The sequence below is a fragment of the Tursiops truncatus genome, chromosome 6 (assembly GCF_011762595.2).
Source record: "Tursiops truncatus isolate mTurTru1 chromosome 6, mTurTru1.mat.Y, whole genome shotgun sequence".
Lineage (NCBI taxonomy): Eukaryota > Metazoa > Chordata > Mammalia > Artiodactyla > Delphinidae > Tursiops > Tursiops truncatus.
Genome location: NC_047039.1, coordinates 93811174 through 93826944, shown reverse-complemented (window position 1 = coordinate 93826944; position 15771 = coordinate 93811174). Strand labels below are relative to the sequence as shown.

General features: G+C 36.3%; 1 protein-coding gene across 1 annotated transcript in view; it reads left to right on the top strand.

The window, feature by feature from the left end:
- Positions 1 to 11730: 11730 nt before the first annotated feature.
- The window catches only part of SHOC1 (shortage in chiasmata 1), an 88885-nt gene continuing 84844 nt past the window's right edge, over positions 11731 to 15771 (top strand). Inside the window, exons 1-2 of the mRNA XM_019946352.3 lie at positions 11731 to 11775; positions 14244 to 14367. Of these exons, the coding sequence (XP_019801911.2) occupies positions 11731 to 11775; positions 14244 to 14367 (169 nt within the window). The remainder of the gene's footprint in view (positions 11776 to 14243; positions 14368 to 15771) is intronic.

The window sequence follows — 15771 nt, the reverse complement described above, 5'->3', positions numbered from 1 at the left end:
AAGCTATGAACTAAAGTCTGGAGGAGGTGAGTGGGGATGAGATAAAGAATCGAAGAGAAGGGACTTCCCTGGTGGCACAGTGGTTAAGAATCTGCCTGCCAATGCAGGGGACACAGGTTCGATCCCTGGTCTGGGCAGATCTCACATTCTGTGGAGCAACTAAGCTGGTGCGCCACAACTACTGAGCCTGTGCTCTAGAGCCTGTGAACCATAACTACTGAGCCCACATGCCATACCTACTGAAGCCCACGCACCTAGAGCCCGTTCTCCGCAATAAGAGAAGCCACCACAATGAGAAGCCTGCGCACTGCAATGAAAAGTAGCCCCTGCTCACCACAAGTAGAGAAAGCCCGCGCAGAGCAACGAAGACCCAACACAGCCAAAAATAAATAAAATTAAAAGAAAAAGACTTGATGCTGAACTGTCTCATTCTAATAAAAAAATATTCATCAAAAAATTTTTTAGGGCTTCCCTGGTGGCGCAGTAGTTGAGAGTCCACCTGCGGATGCAGGGGACATGGGTTCGTGCCCGGGTCCGGGAGGATCCCACATGCCGTGGAGCGGCTGGGCCCGTGAGCCATGGTCGCTGAGCCTGCGCGTCCGGAGCCTGTGCTCTGCAATGGGAGAGGCCACAACAGTGAGAGGCCCGCGTACCACAAAAAAAAAAAAAAAAAAATTTAAAAATTAATAATATAAATAAATAAGAATCCAAGGGGAATAGTACTCTTTGCCTGATTTCTTATCTGTTTTTATTCTGTGATAATGTATTTTTGTAGGTGGCATAATTTGGGGAATAAGGTAGGGCATAAGTATTGAACGAAAATAGTCTTGAAAAGAAAGAGAAATACTTATCCATAGAAAGAAGACAGTAAGAAAATGCCAAATGAGGATACATAGACATTTTGAGACAACAAGAGAAAAGTGAAGGAACACAACTTCTCATTCAAGAAGAATGTGAAGCCATCTGCAAGGAATGCGGTAGGTTTTATATATAAGACTAGAAAAGTGTGGAAATAGTTTAGTCTTTAGTTAGTTAATATCAGGATTTCTCAACCTTGGCACTATTGATGTTTTGGGCTGGATAATTAAATCTTTTTTAGGGAAGATGTGGGGTTTTCCTCTCCTTTTTAGAATGTTTAGCAGCATCCTGGACTCTACCTATTAGATGGCAGTGGCAGCCTTTCCCCCAGCTGCAACAACCAAAAATGTCTGCAGACATACTTACATGCCCCCTGGGAGACAAAAATACCTCCATTTGAGAACCACTCGTCTAGGTGTTGTTGGAATATGATAAGGGGCCTAAAGATACAGACATTGTCTTGTTTGAAGCTATTTCTCACATCTAGGACATTGTTGGCACATACTGACTCTCCAGATAGATAGACAGATAGATAGATAGGTAGATAGATAGGAAGAAAATGAAGGAAAATAATGATTGATAATTGGCATTGAAGGACTAGATGAAGTTGCATAGCATATATTTGTAGTGGAACCAATGAGACTGATTTTACAGTTAATATTTTCTCCCAAAATTATGGAGGTTCCAGGTCCAGAAGAGGTGAGAGAAACCAGAAAGCTAGAAGTCAAAAGAGGAAAGTATTGGGGCTTCCCTGGTGGCGCAGTGGTTGAGAGTCCACCTGCCGATGCAGGGGACACGGGTTCGTGCCCCGGTCCGGGAAGATCCCATATGCCGCGGAGCAGCTGGGCCCATGAGCCACGGCCGCTGAGCCTGCGCGTCCGGAGCCTGTGCTCCACGACGGGAGAGACCACAACAGTGAGAGGCCCGCGTACCGCAAAAAAAAAAAAAAGAAAAAAAAAAGAGGAAAGTATTTAAAGGAGAAGTGTTAGTTGTTTTTGCTTCCAGCTATTTTTCTTTTTGTTCTTTTTTTTCCTGTAAAAGACAATACAAGTTGTTTAACTTCCTATTAACTTTGTACATACTGAGCACATAGTAGTTGTTAAAAAATTATTTGTTAAATTAATTTATATTCTAAAGTACAAGATTGGGTCTAAATTCAAAATATGAAGTGGTCTGAAAGGGAAGTTGAGAAATAGGATAGAGATAGGTTAAAAAGTAGACCTTAATTACATCCTTTGTTACTAAAAAACAAAACAAAACCTAGTTGAAATAAATAATAGAAAAATTGAATATTTGTTAGTTCTGGATGGTGGGAATATCTATGAAATATCAAATAAATAGAAAAATAAGGAAAAATAAAATAAAATAGAATAAAATATGAAGTGGTGAGAATTGCTGTTTACAAGTCAAATCTTTTGATTTATGGGAAAAGCACTCCCTCAGTTTTTCATATAATTATTTTTCCTGCATTTGGAAATGTAGCTATTAATGTAATATCCTCTTCCCAAATTTAGTTTAATCTCCTCCATTTAAAAAATATAAAGCATAAATACAATCAAGGATGCCTCATACAATATTAAGACTTCTTTTGGAGAGAAAAACAGAAGTAATAGTTTTCCCACCTTTTATAAGTATGATATTGGCTACCTTAGATATTTGTGACATTTATTATAACTAATTATAGTTTGAATTTGCAAATTTAGACCTTAGGAAGTTATTTATTTTATGTTGGTTCATTTTTCATTAGGTACATAGTAGTACTGTTACTGCTTTTGTGGTTCAAACAGCTAGATTTCCTATAGTTGTGGTTAATCTGGTGAAATATCTAAATGAGTTACCTAATCAATTATTCTTCTGTATCTCTACAACTTACTTGTTAAAATAATACAACATTTTCTCCTTTTTATACTCCCATAACTCTCATGACATTAATTTTCTGAGGGAATAACTAGTTATTTATGTGAATGTCTTCTTTTCCCTGACACAGTGACATAGTAGAATCATCTGCTCTCCCCCAACTAGCATGGTTCCTCCATATAATATATGCTTAAAAATAATTGATGGAGGGCTTCCCTGGTGGCGCAGTGGTTGAGAGTCTGCCTGCGGATGCAGGGGACACGGGTTCGTGCCCTGGTCCGGGAAGATCCCACATGCCGCGGAGCGGCTAGGTCCGTGAGCCACGGCCGCTGAGCCTGCACGTCCAGAGCCTGTGCTCCGCAATGGGAGAGGCCACAACAGTAAGAGGCCCACGTACTGCAAAAAATAAAATAATTAAAAAAATTAAAAAATAAAAATAATTGATGGATAAATCAGTGACTGAACAATTACACCTCACTGGTTGAAGTCAGAAGACTTGTGTTCTAGACCCACCTATGTAATTTTGGGCAAATCGCTTAACCTCACTGGACCATGAAGTACTGTAACTGAGCAGGACCTTATGGGGCCTTCCCAGGACAGACTTCTCCTCCATATCCTCTGCTTTAACTCCTCTCTGAAGTACCTATATAACAGTATCTGATGCATATTTCCTGAGTTGTTTTACAGATGGTAAAACCACCACCAAATGGAAGAAATGAACTACTTGATGATCATAAGCACGTAGCCCCCAGACCTACTGGCGCCTAAGGATTGATAATGTTGGCCCCTGTCACATGCCCTGTTACCTCACTATCAACCAGTCAGAGAATTGTGCATGAGCTGATCACATACCCTGGGATGTCCCTCCCTCACCTTGCCTTTTAAAATGCCTTGCTGAAACCCATAGGGGGAGTTCTGGCTTTTTGGAGCACTAGCTGTCTTGAACTTCTTCCTTGGTGCCCTGCAGTAAATGCTGCACCTTCCTTTACCACAACCTGGTGTCAGTAGATTGGCTTTACTGCATAAGGGTGAGTGGACCCAAGTTTGGTTTGGTAACAATATGAAAGGTATTAGGGTAAATGTTACCCAGGGAAGTGTTAAAGTGTAGAGCTGGCTTTTTCATTTTTCCTAAGGAAATGGACACTCAAGCATAACTGTTTATTCCAGCCTGTGTTTTCTTTGGTGGGTACAGAGTCAAATATAAGCATGGATAAAGTTTTCATCCTGGCCAGAAACTTCACTTATGTGAATTTTCAATGCGTGTGAAAGATCTGATAAACATGTGAGGTATGAGATGGCTCATAATTAGAAAAATGTTGAGGGGTTGGACATGTGGAACAGAGAAAAGTGATAGTGTTTATAGAGACAAATGTTGCAAAAATAAGCTACAATAACATTTGGCTTCTTCATGTAAAAAAAAGTAAACTCCATGAATATGAAATGTTAGGTTTCTCTTCTATACTTGAGAAAATTTCTTTACATGCTGATGCTACCACAGCTCTTTTCTAGCACTATTATCTAGGTTAATTAGATTAAATATGTTGTGCTAAAATGTTTGCTCTCAATCTATTTATGTGAAATAGTCCCTTACTGGTCAAAAGATAGTATGTGAGGCTACACCCATAAATTAGCAAACAAGACAATAAGCTACTTATGCAACACATTTGTGCAATATTATTTCATTTTATATATCCAGATTTTCTCCATTATCAGTTTCAGACTAATCTGCAATTCTGTTTCAAGATGATTATCTGCCATATTCATGCCATGTTCCCTTTGGCTGATGTGTGTGTGTGTGTGTGTGTGTGTGTGTGTGTGTGTAATATTTCATACACATTAGTGCTCTTGCAAAAACATCAAAAACCTAAAAATACCAAAAAAATTTTTTTTGATAGCTATTATTTCAAAGTGACCTAGTGCCAGATTTTAAGTAAATTAAATATTCATTTCAGAGCTTATTCTAGATAAAGCATTGTGCTACTTACAAAGTATATAATTAAGACATGGTCCATGGTCTACCATCTCAGGAAGACTGCAGTCTAGTGGGGGAAGCAGACACAAACAAAACAATTACAATGCAAAGCATGAAAATTTCCCAAAGTGGGATGTTGACAAAAACTCTAAGAGTGCTGAAAAGGTAACAACTAATTCTAAAAGTATCAGTGGGAGGAGGAAACATTTGAACTGAACCTTATAGAATAAATAGGGTTTCAACATGTGATCAGAAAACAAAATAAAACAGCAGGAACAAAGACTTGGAAGTGGGAGGACCTGGGAGATGTTCAGAGAATGGTTAGTGGTTCAGGGTTCCAAAGTAAATGGGGTTGAGTGAGTAATTGTTCCTTGGTAAGGATTTCAGATTTTATCCTGTATGTGAGAGAAAGATGAAAGAATGTGCAGCAGAATGATATTCTCAGTTAGTTGTTTTAGAAATATCATCCTGGCAGCAGTGTATAGAATTGTCTGAAGAGATGAAAAACCACCTCAGACGAGGATTTGTGAGCTTCCTAAAGGTAAAGATTTGTTTTCCTTATTTTTGCATCGTCAGTGCTTCGTATTGTGCCTGGCACAAAGTATGTTCTCAAAAACATTGAACATTATTACTATGGCCTCGACAGCACAGCATGTGAATATAACAATGAAGCTTAACATCATCACAGGAGATTTCCCCAAATGTGTGGAATTAATCTGGATAGAAAGGGAGCTTTCCCCCTTCTTTTATGGCTCCTCAACTTAGTTATATTCAAGTGTATCTAAACATTTATTTCCACCTAGATTCAAAATAATAATGGTGCAAATAATGGTGAATTAAAACTTATGGGGAAAAGTAATTGTACTAAGATTCTCTTTAAATGCATAATTTTAGAAATTATGCAGAAACATTACTGAGAAAAAATATAGATGATTTAGATATGATAAAATTCACTGTAGATATATAAAGAAAACTTTTAGAAATTTCCAAAGATAAGCAAAGAGAAAATATTCGCAAAACATACAGCAGACCAAGAACAAATATTCCTTTTAAAGAGTGTATGGCCTAGCTAAAAGCATGGATTCTGAACTAGACTGTCTGGGTTTGCAATTCTGTCTCATACTTTCTAGCTTAACACTACTTAAATTAGATACTTAAGTTCTCAATGTCCCAGTTTTCTTATCTGTAAACTGGGGTTTGTAATATGGTATCTAGTTTACAAAGAGTGGCAAAGTGTTTATAATAGTGTTTGTCACATAGTAAATGCTCAATAAAAGTTAGCTGTTTTTAAATTATTATTCTTAATGTGGCAGACACTTACTATGTATGTCCCCCAGATCTGTTCTCTCCTTACTATTTTAGTAATAGAATCTCCAAGTTGTAACTATGCACATGACTGTGCAGAATAAAACCTGAATCTTCTAATCTTTATTACAGAGAGGACTGACCATGTGACTAGGGCCTGGCCAATGAGAGGTAAGCAGAAGTGTCATGTGGAAGCTTACGGGAACCTTCCTTAAGAGACAGCTAGATACAGCTTCTTAAGGAACCTTCCTTAAGATACAGCTAGATACCAGATTCTCAAAATTAAATAGAATGAAATTGATCAGGGTCAGTGAGAATGTAGAGCAATAGAGCAAACGTTGAGCAATAGAGCAAATGTAGAGCAAACGTTGCTGGTGGGAATGTAAACTGGTATAATCATTTTGGAAAACAATTTGGCATTCTTGAGTTAAATGTAAAAATGTGCACATTTCTCAATAATCAAGAAATTCATTCCAAAATTTATATTCTAGAGAATGGTATATGTGTACTAAGATACATGTACAAGGATATTGACAGCAGCATTATTTGTAATTGCCCAAAACTAATAATCCAAAGATCCATCAATAACAGAATGGATAAACAAGTTGACGTATATTTATACGAAGGGAGTAATTCAACAATGAAATTGAATTAACATATATACGTACAACAACATCCACTGAATGGAAGAAGCAAGAACCAAACTAACACAAACAGTAGGATTAAAAAATATGCGAAACTATATCATTTATAAATGCATACTTGGGTGAAACTTTAAAGAAAAGCAAGGCAATGATTATCATAAAGTCAGGATTACAGTAATCTCTAGATCTAGGAAGAGACTTCCTCTAGGGAGAGTTATGATTAGAAAAGGAAATGGAGAGCTCCTGAAATTCTTGTAATGCTGTTTCTGAGTAGAGTTTGCATGGATGTTTCTTTAAAATAATTTTTAAACTATACATTGTCTTATGGACTTTTCTACATGCACATTGTATTTCACAATTTTAATTACAGATTATATAAAGGAACATTGTGCTCTTGGTCTCTCCTCTTTTTCATTCCTTCCTCCATCCTGATGCCTGAAATATAGATACTGTCACCTGAGACCATGAAAACAAGGATCACAACCTAGGAATATCAGAGTAATGAGCTGGAAGGTAAGTCCCTAAGGACTTTGTGAGGACAGCTGCCATATCAGTTTTGAAGCTTTTACCTCTATGCTTCATTTACACGAAAGAGAAATAAATTTTATATTATTTTGGAATATTCTGTTTTTTACACAGCCAAACTTGATATTAACTAATATACCTATACTCAAGATCTTCAAAAAGACGACCTACTCAATAGAAAAATTGCCTGATCTCACTCACACATACACACACAGACACACACACACACACACACACACACACACACACACACACACACAATTCCTGAGCAATTAGTTCCTGGAAGAAGAAATCCAAAGGGCTCATAAACTTCTAAAAAGTGCTTAATCTCAGCAGCAATCAGAGAAATGCAAATTAAAACAAGATAGTATTTTTCACGTATCAGATCAGCAAAAATATTTAAAGAGCAATATATTCATTTCTGTTGAGTATTCAGGAAAATGGTTCCTCTCAGGCACTGTTAACATAAAATGCATAAATTTGGGGGAGGTAAATTGGTAATAGCTATTAAATCTGAAATGGTCTCACTTATGTGAGTCAGCAAAACAACAAAATATATACCATAGAAATAACAGCAATAATATTCAAGACCATATGTCCAAGAATTCTTACTGCGGTATTATTTTCAAGGTAAAAAGCTGGAAACAATCTGTTAAAATCCATCAGTAGTAGAAAGTTTGGATAAATTATGGCACATCCTTACTATGAAATATGTGGCTGTTTAAAAATGAGTTAAATCTGTATGTCTTGATCTGGAAGGTTGTTCAGAATGTATTGTTTAGTGAGGGAAATAAGTAACCCATTTTTATATAATTGGCCAAACTATTTTGTGCATGCATACCTGTATAAATTTGTATGAACATGCAGGAAAGTGTGAAAAGATACACCCCAGATTGTTAATATCATCTACCTGGGAGTTGGGGTGGTAACAGAGATTACTTTTTCTGTATCCATCTTGGGATGGTTTTATTGGTTAGGATGAGTATAACTACTTCGTGTTACTTTTGTAATTTTTGCAAAATTATATTAAAATTGGTTTAAAAAAGGTATACATCCAAGAACACAGAATAATTAATGTACTTCCATGCCAGATGAACACCTTTACAACTGATTCTTGCTAAACATAAAATCCGTATCGCTGTAGCAAACTGCACAAACCTCTACAACGTAGAATGAAGTAGGTAACTTACTGTGGCTTAACCACTGAGTTTCATAATTAGTATTTCGTTAATAATTAACTTGAAAGAAACCCATGTGTTAGTAAAATAAATAAGTCTATGTTACTTCTTGCAATCCTCTGGGAAGGAATCAAAGGCCAAGCTATGTCAGGAAGGCAGGATTAGGAAACGGAAAGAAAGGGACAAGTCTCCTTCCTTCTCAGGTGGATCTAGGGACTCCTAAATGAGTCTGCCGGTGAAAGGGCGGCTGTGATCAAGGTATACAATTTGCATTTCCCCAGTCTAACTCGTTCTTTTCCTGCCCCTCCTCGAAGGTTCTTCTGCTAAGGCATGACCATCACCTAGCCAGACATGTCTGGAGTCACGTTTGCCTCCTCCCTTTTGCTTTCCTTTGCCCCTGAATCTGGCTGCTAAATCCTCTCATCTGCCCTCCGGCTCGCCTCTGCCCTTGTCCTCATCTGGTCCCTCCGCGTTCGGCGCAGCCACACCAAAGAATTTCAGACTCCTGTGGCCGTCGCGACTTTTCACACTGGCTCCTCCGAGCTTCCCGCCACCATCCCCACGGTCACTGTCCCTCTTGTGCCGCGAAGGTTTGCTCACCTGTGAGAACCTCGGCGCTGACCACATCACGTGCTTGGGCCGTCTCCTGCCTGGGCGTCCCAGGACGTGGGCTACCGCAGACGGAAGTGCCCTCATCCCGAGGGGCGGGGCAAGACGGCGTGGCGGGGCGACGCCAGGCCCGGCTGGCCAATGAAAGCACTGAGCGCACGGTCAGAGGTCACGTGTTCAGTGGGCGGGAATTTTCTCCTCGGAAGAGCGGGAGGACGCGATTTCACCTCTGGTGAGAACTCTGAGAGGCTGGAGAGAGGAGGGAGGTAAGGTGTTCTCGAGCTGAGGGGAAGAAAAGGTCGGGCTGGGGCTAGAGTATGGCGGCTCCGAAATCTCTAGAAAACAGATTTGTGAGGCCCGGCTGATGTGGTTCTGTGGGGACAAGACCCCAGAACCAGCGCCCACCTAACCTAATTGGGCAAGAATAGAGGGTGTGAAGGGAAGAGAAAGGCCAATAGGATTTCTAGCCACTAATTAGGTTGCATAGATTAAACAACCTGAGAATATCCGTGAACCTTACCTCCTCTGCGATTTGACAATGGTGAAAGTGTGGTTTTTGTGCAAGGAAGTGAGGAAGGGAAGAAATCTCCCGATGCCCGAGGCTGGTGGAAGGAGATGGGAAGCCTGCAATCCACCCTCACCTCTGTGTGATCTTAAGTAATCTTGGGAATAATATTCCATTTTATATTTGTACGCTGTAAATAGATACAATTTTTATTGTATCTATTCTGCCTCAATAAAGCTGGGTGGAAAAAACTAACTTCTCTAGCATTGTGCATAAGAGCCTGACCTAATGATTTGTATGCATTTCTATTCTGACCCATCAGAGTCCTGTCAGGAGGTAGCACAGGAGCAATAAAATTTTTAGGAATATGTAAGGAAAACTATTTCAGGAATTGCTGCAATTCAGAAGTTGATTATTTTAAGATACCTTCTCTCTAACCATGATTTTGCTTGTTTTCCCCCTTGTCTTGGATTTTAGAAGTAAGGCCAGTTTCTCTCTCTTCATGTCCACCCACCGCTATGAGATGGATTCAAATATCTATAATGCAATGAAATACAGTTGACAGATGAAAGAAATTTTATGAATGTATATGATGTCCGGTATCTTATTTAAGTACTATACATTTAGCATGAATTTAAATGATTAACTTCAATACAACAGTAATTATTGTTTAATGAAGTTGATGAGAGTGATGAATCCAAAGCTGATAGAATATTAGGCTTCACAAGAAAGGAAAATTTAAGATAAACGCTGACAATAAACTGAATGGATATACTAGGTAGAGGTGGTTGATTTTTAACTTTTTCTACTATCGGGCACATTCAAATAATTTTTCCTGAAAGTGCAATATCAAGAAGTAGAAATTCTAGAATCAATATTTGTTTCAAAGATCAGTGATACTCTGTATGGAAAAGGTATGGAAGTACAATGATTGGAAATATTTCCAGAGAAGTAATCACCAGTTAGAAGATGCTTATGTTGGCATTAAGAGTGAAAGAGGGCACCAACACTATGTGTTCCCCACACTTGTTGATATCACAGAATCTAACAACATTAAAAAGTTTTCACATAACTTACTGGGTTTGTTTTCATTGGAATGCTTATTATAATATCCAAAATGTCTTCTGATTCATTAGTGAAATAAAATAATTGTGCTCTATATTAAGAAGTTTTTACTTAGATTTTTAACCCAGTAATTGAGTAGTTAAGAATGTTCACTTGACGATAACTGAAAATAGGAATAGATTCATAGCCAATTAACGTAAATGAGATCTTCAGTTCTTCTGGAGAGCAGTTTTACTATTTGGAAATAGGTAAACCTCAAACAGATTTTAAATGATAATGAAACTAAGCAAGACCATTTGGATTAAAATGTGTATTTCATTCACTGAAAGCTTACTGACAAACTACTACTGTATGGAAACTTCTAGTTTATATCTGAATTCCCAAAAACATTTTAAATGATTGATCAAAATGCTAAGAACTTTCTGGTAAACTGGACTGTGTCCTAGAGTAAATATTCTAAGCTGTAATTCCTCTGATTCTCACGTAAATGAGAACCATTTTGGACTCATTCAGCATTCAAAATTTATTGAGACAATCTGGGACTAGCAGATGCAAACTATTATATATAGGATGGATAAACAACAAGGTCCTATCATATAGCACAGGGAGCTATATTCAGTATCCTGTGATAAACCATAATGGAAAAGAAAAAAAATTTACTTCATTAGGTGAATTTGTTGATTTACTAATAATGACCCAATGACCTAAAAATAATATACTATAGTTGCTTTATTCCAAATGAGCTAGTAGGTAATTCTAACTCAGGCTTTTTATTTTCTAAGAGAGTGGAATTTTCCAAATCCTACTCCACTGAGCACAGTTTTGCCCTTTTTCAAGACCACTTAGGAAATACAGTTATCCTGAGAAAATCACTATCAGTCTTGTGAACCCCAGCCTCTTTTGCAACAAAATGATCACATTAAATATATTGCAATCCACCAGCTAGGAGTTGTATGGATAAAATAGTATGAAAAATATATGAACAATTTTATACCAATATATATTATTTTCATATTAGATTTAAATCACAGTAATAAATGTTATTTTCATAGTTAAATTTTTATCATTGAGAGCCTTTTTTAAAATGAATGAACCAATGGTTTGTGATTAAGAATGGTTTTCTGCTCCTGGCTTTGCTGTTTTACCAACATTTACTTTTAATTTTTATATTTCCGGACGTTGTAATTTGTACTGCTTCCAAAGAAAGAAGACATGTTTCCAGCATTCAAATATTGCGCAATAGACTATTCATATGAGGTAGAGTATTACTGGCTCACTACCTGTTTACTGAAAATTATGATATAAAAATGTTATCTACATTCACTATATGATTATGATTATTTTTCAGTAGTCCTTAGAGTAATCCTTAGTCTAATTACTTTGAAATTCATTTAAAATTACTTTCCACTTTTAATATACTTTAAAAATGCTACTTTGGGAAGGAAATTATTGACAATTTAACATGAATTTGAAGCTGTCAGCAGGAAAAAAATATAGAAACTCTTGACAAGTTTGGACTGCTTTTATGAATGATCTTGAGCGATCTTGAGAGGAGTGGGGAAAAAGCAATCCCAGTTATCTTTATGATAAAATGACAGTAACAATATGTATTGGCCACTTACTATGGGCCAGATACTTCGCTCTTTTGATGGATTATATCATTTGATCACTTGCTCTTTTGATGGATTATGTCATTTTGATGATCATAACTACTCCATGAGGAAGATACTATTATCTTATCAGGTTTTACAGTTTTACAGGTTAGAAAAATGGTGTCTAGAGAAGTTAAATAGCTTGTACAAAACTGAAATTCAAACCAGGCACATCATTAAGAAACTAATTAAGGACTTCCCTGGCAGTCTAGTGGTTAAGACTCTGCGCGCCCAATACAGGGGACATGGGTTCGATCCTGGTGGGGGAACTAAGATATCGCATGTCACGCAGCAAAAAAAAAAAGAAAGAAAGAAAAAAGAAACTAATTAGAATAGTTGTCACACAACAGTTCATAGTTCTTATGATCTTAATTAACAAGTTAAATTTTGGTTTTCTTTATAACCTTGACCCCCATCTATCAGGAAAAAAATTGCTCCACTATAACTAAAACTGTGTTATATTTTATAGGAAATAAAAAAGGTATATAGGTATCTTCAGGTTTTCTTATTCCCTCATAACCGAGGAAGGCAAATGTATCATTATAACACATATATGGTAGGGAATCAGAGGTCATCGTTACACAAATATTTATGAATGTATTATCCACTTGCAAAATTAGTCTATACTCAAACATCCTCACACTTTCATCCTCACCAATGGTATCTTAGTTTCTTGCTGGTATCTTAGTTTCTTGCCATGATACAATACAGATATACTAATCAATGGCAAATCTTGCAAAAGATACTGGGTTTTGTAAAGTTCGTGAAAACAGTGTTGAAGAACCACTCAAATAACAGGTAAAGTTATTATCAGACGAAGATTTTACAAAATTAGACCAGATTACAGACAAGAGAAAGAGAATGGTTTGAATATCAAAGGAGTCAGAGATGCCTTGGGAAAATTTGATTAAATCTTCAAATATTTTCTAGAAATATTTATGATCAAAGGTGAAGTAATGACTAGTATCATGCATATCGTCATATAACACGGTTTTGAGGGAAATTATGACAAAAAATCAGTTATAAATATAAGCTAACTATGAACAAAATTTCATTAAATATAAATTTTAATTTTTATAACTTTATTTCATTTTTTAGACAAAGTTCTAATCAAGCTTTTCTTTCCTTTTTACTATGAATCTTTGGTCCTCATTTTATATAAATTACTTTAACTGAGCTTTTCTTTGTACCATTTATTCTTAGATAATGAAGACCTCTTATTTAATATGTTATTATACCTTCAGCAAACATAAAACTCTTGGGAAGTAATGCAAGAAACTATTATTTGTCCAAATACGTAGAATAATGAATTCTGTGGGAAGTTGAGAGTCACTGAGGGACGGCTTCATAGAGGAAATATTGCTTAAGATGAGCCTTGAAAGATGAATAGAATTTTGATAGCTAGAGAAGAGTATCAGGGCATTTTTCAGAGGCACAGTGTAGACCACAGTGTTGATGAGGAAGTGACCACTAAATGTTAACGGGGTAGTAATTGATCTATTTAAAGACTACAGTTAGTATTAAAGAGTAATGGGAAATAAAGCAGGAAACTAAAGGCAGACCCAAGTATAGAGAATTTTGATTTATAAGCTTACTTAACTGATTTAACATCCTTTTAAGGTTTAATTATTAGATTTTTTAAAAAATTAGTAACATATTTGCTGGATGTCACAAGTGAAACTGTGCAAAGATGTAGAAAACAAAAGTTAAGATAGCCATATTATACTGTTAAGTGAAAAACAGCACATTGCTAAATGGTATATAAATGATGTGATCCCATTTTTTTTGTCACACGTGCACACACACACACACACACACACACACACACATATTTTAGCCTAATCTAGAAAAGAAAGTATCTAGGAAAATACACCAAACTATTACTGATATGACTAGGGACCTTGACTTTCTCAGTTATGTGGTTCTGTGTTAGATATTTTATAGTAAGCATGTATTACCTTTAAATAAAAATAATATAAATTTGAGAGAATTTTAGTATTCTGAATATTGACAGATAAGTATTTTAAACCCACTATATATTAAAAGATTTTATAATCTTACTTTCTTACATAGAATGTAGTTAGAAAGAAGTTTTGCAGAGATGCTTTATTGCTTCGAATCCCTTCATGTTTATATCAAGATGAAAATTATCCTGCAAGAATTACTGATAATAAATTTAGGAAGCCATGGACAAGAGGTATGTTTTATTTTTATTTTTTAAAAATTTATTTTTAAAAGTGTTTCAGAGTTTAGCATAATAAATTATTAAGAAAATGCAGTGATTTTCTCATTATATAAAAGTGTATTCATATCAGAATTCCAAGAAGTTTACAAATTAATATTTTTATGACAGAATTTAGGTGACAAAGTAAGGAATTGGAAAGTTTATACTAGATATGAATAGAATAAATAAAAGATATGTAGGTGATGAAGTCTTAAAATATTCTAACATTGTAACATTTGTTGTACTATAATAGGATCTTGTTCAACTGTAGGAAGGCTACTTTAAGTTGTAATAATACACTGAATATAAAACTATTTTTAAATGTATATGTACAAAATACCATCTTTTGCTTTTATCACGTCATAGACTTAAGAAAGACTAGCCTCCCTGGAGGATACAAGTCAGTTAACGACATTTATTTACCCTGTATTCTGTATAGGCACCGTTACAGGTGCTAAGAACACAGTTATGAATAAGTCATAGAAATAGTCCCTGCCTTCACTGGGTTTTCAGACAGGTAAGGAGGATGCAACAATAAAACCATTAAACATGTAAACTAATATTTGGTATTGATAAATGTATAGAGAAGATACATAGTGTAATGTTACATGAAATTTCAGGAGTAGGGAATGCTATTTCCTAAGATGGTTAGGGTAGGACTACAATGAAGAGGTGGACATTTGAGTTGAGATCTGAGTAATAAGATGGCAGCAGCCATAAAAAGATATAGGGGAGAAGCCTTTCAAGCAAATGCAAAGTTCCTGACTCAGGAGTAAACTTGATGTGTGTAAGGACCAGAAAATTAGGCCATCGTGACTACTTAATGAAAAAGGGGAGATCTGACAAGTAGGCAGATTCTGAAAGATATGAGGCTTTGAAGGCCATAAGATGGAGTTTGTTTGTTTGTTTTTTTATATTATGGCTGATATGGTAAGTCATTGGACAGTTTTAAGAAAAAGTGGCATAACCTGATTTTTGCATTAGAAAAACCATTCTTGTTGTTTGGAGGTTGGAAGGGGTAGGGATTGGGAGGCAAGGGTAGAGGCGAGAAAATCAATCAGGAAGCTACTGTATGGTTCAGAATCTAGACTACTAGGTGAATCTATACTCTACATAAAAGATGGTACCTTAAACTAGGCTTATAGTAATAAAGATGTGAGAAGTGGTTGAGATTGGGATAATTTTAGAGGTCCAGCCAACAGTGAGAGGGTTAAAAAAAAAATAGAAGAATAAAGAGTTTCTTCTAGGTTTTTGACCTGAGCAACTGGTGGATGGCAGTGCTATTTCCTAAGATGGGGAAAGGCTTGTGGGGAAGCCTATTCGTGGCTGGAGTCAATAGCTCTGCTTTGGCCAGGTTAAAATGCCTATTAGGCATCT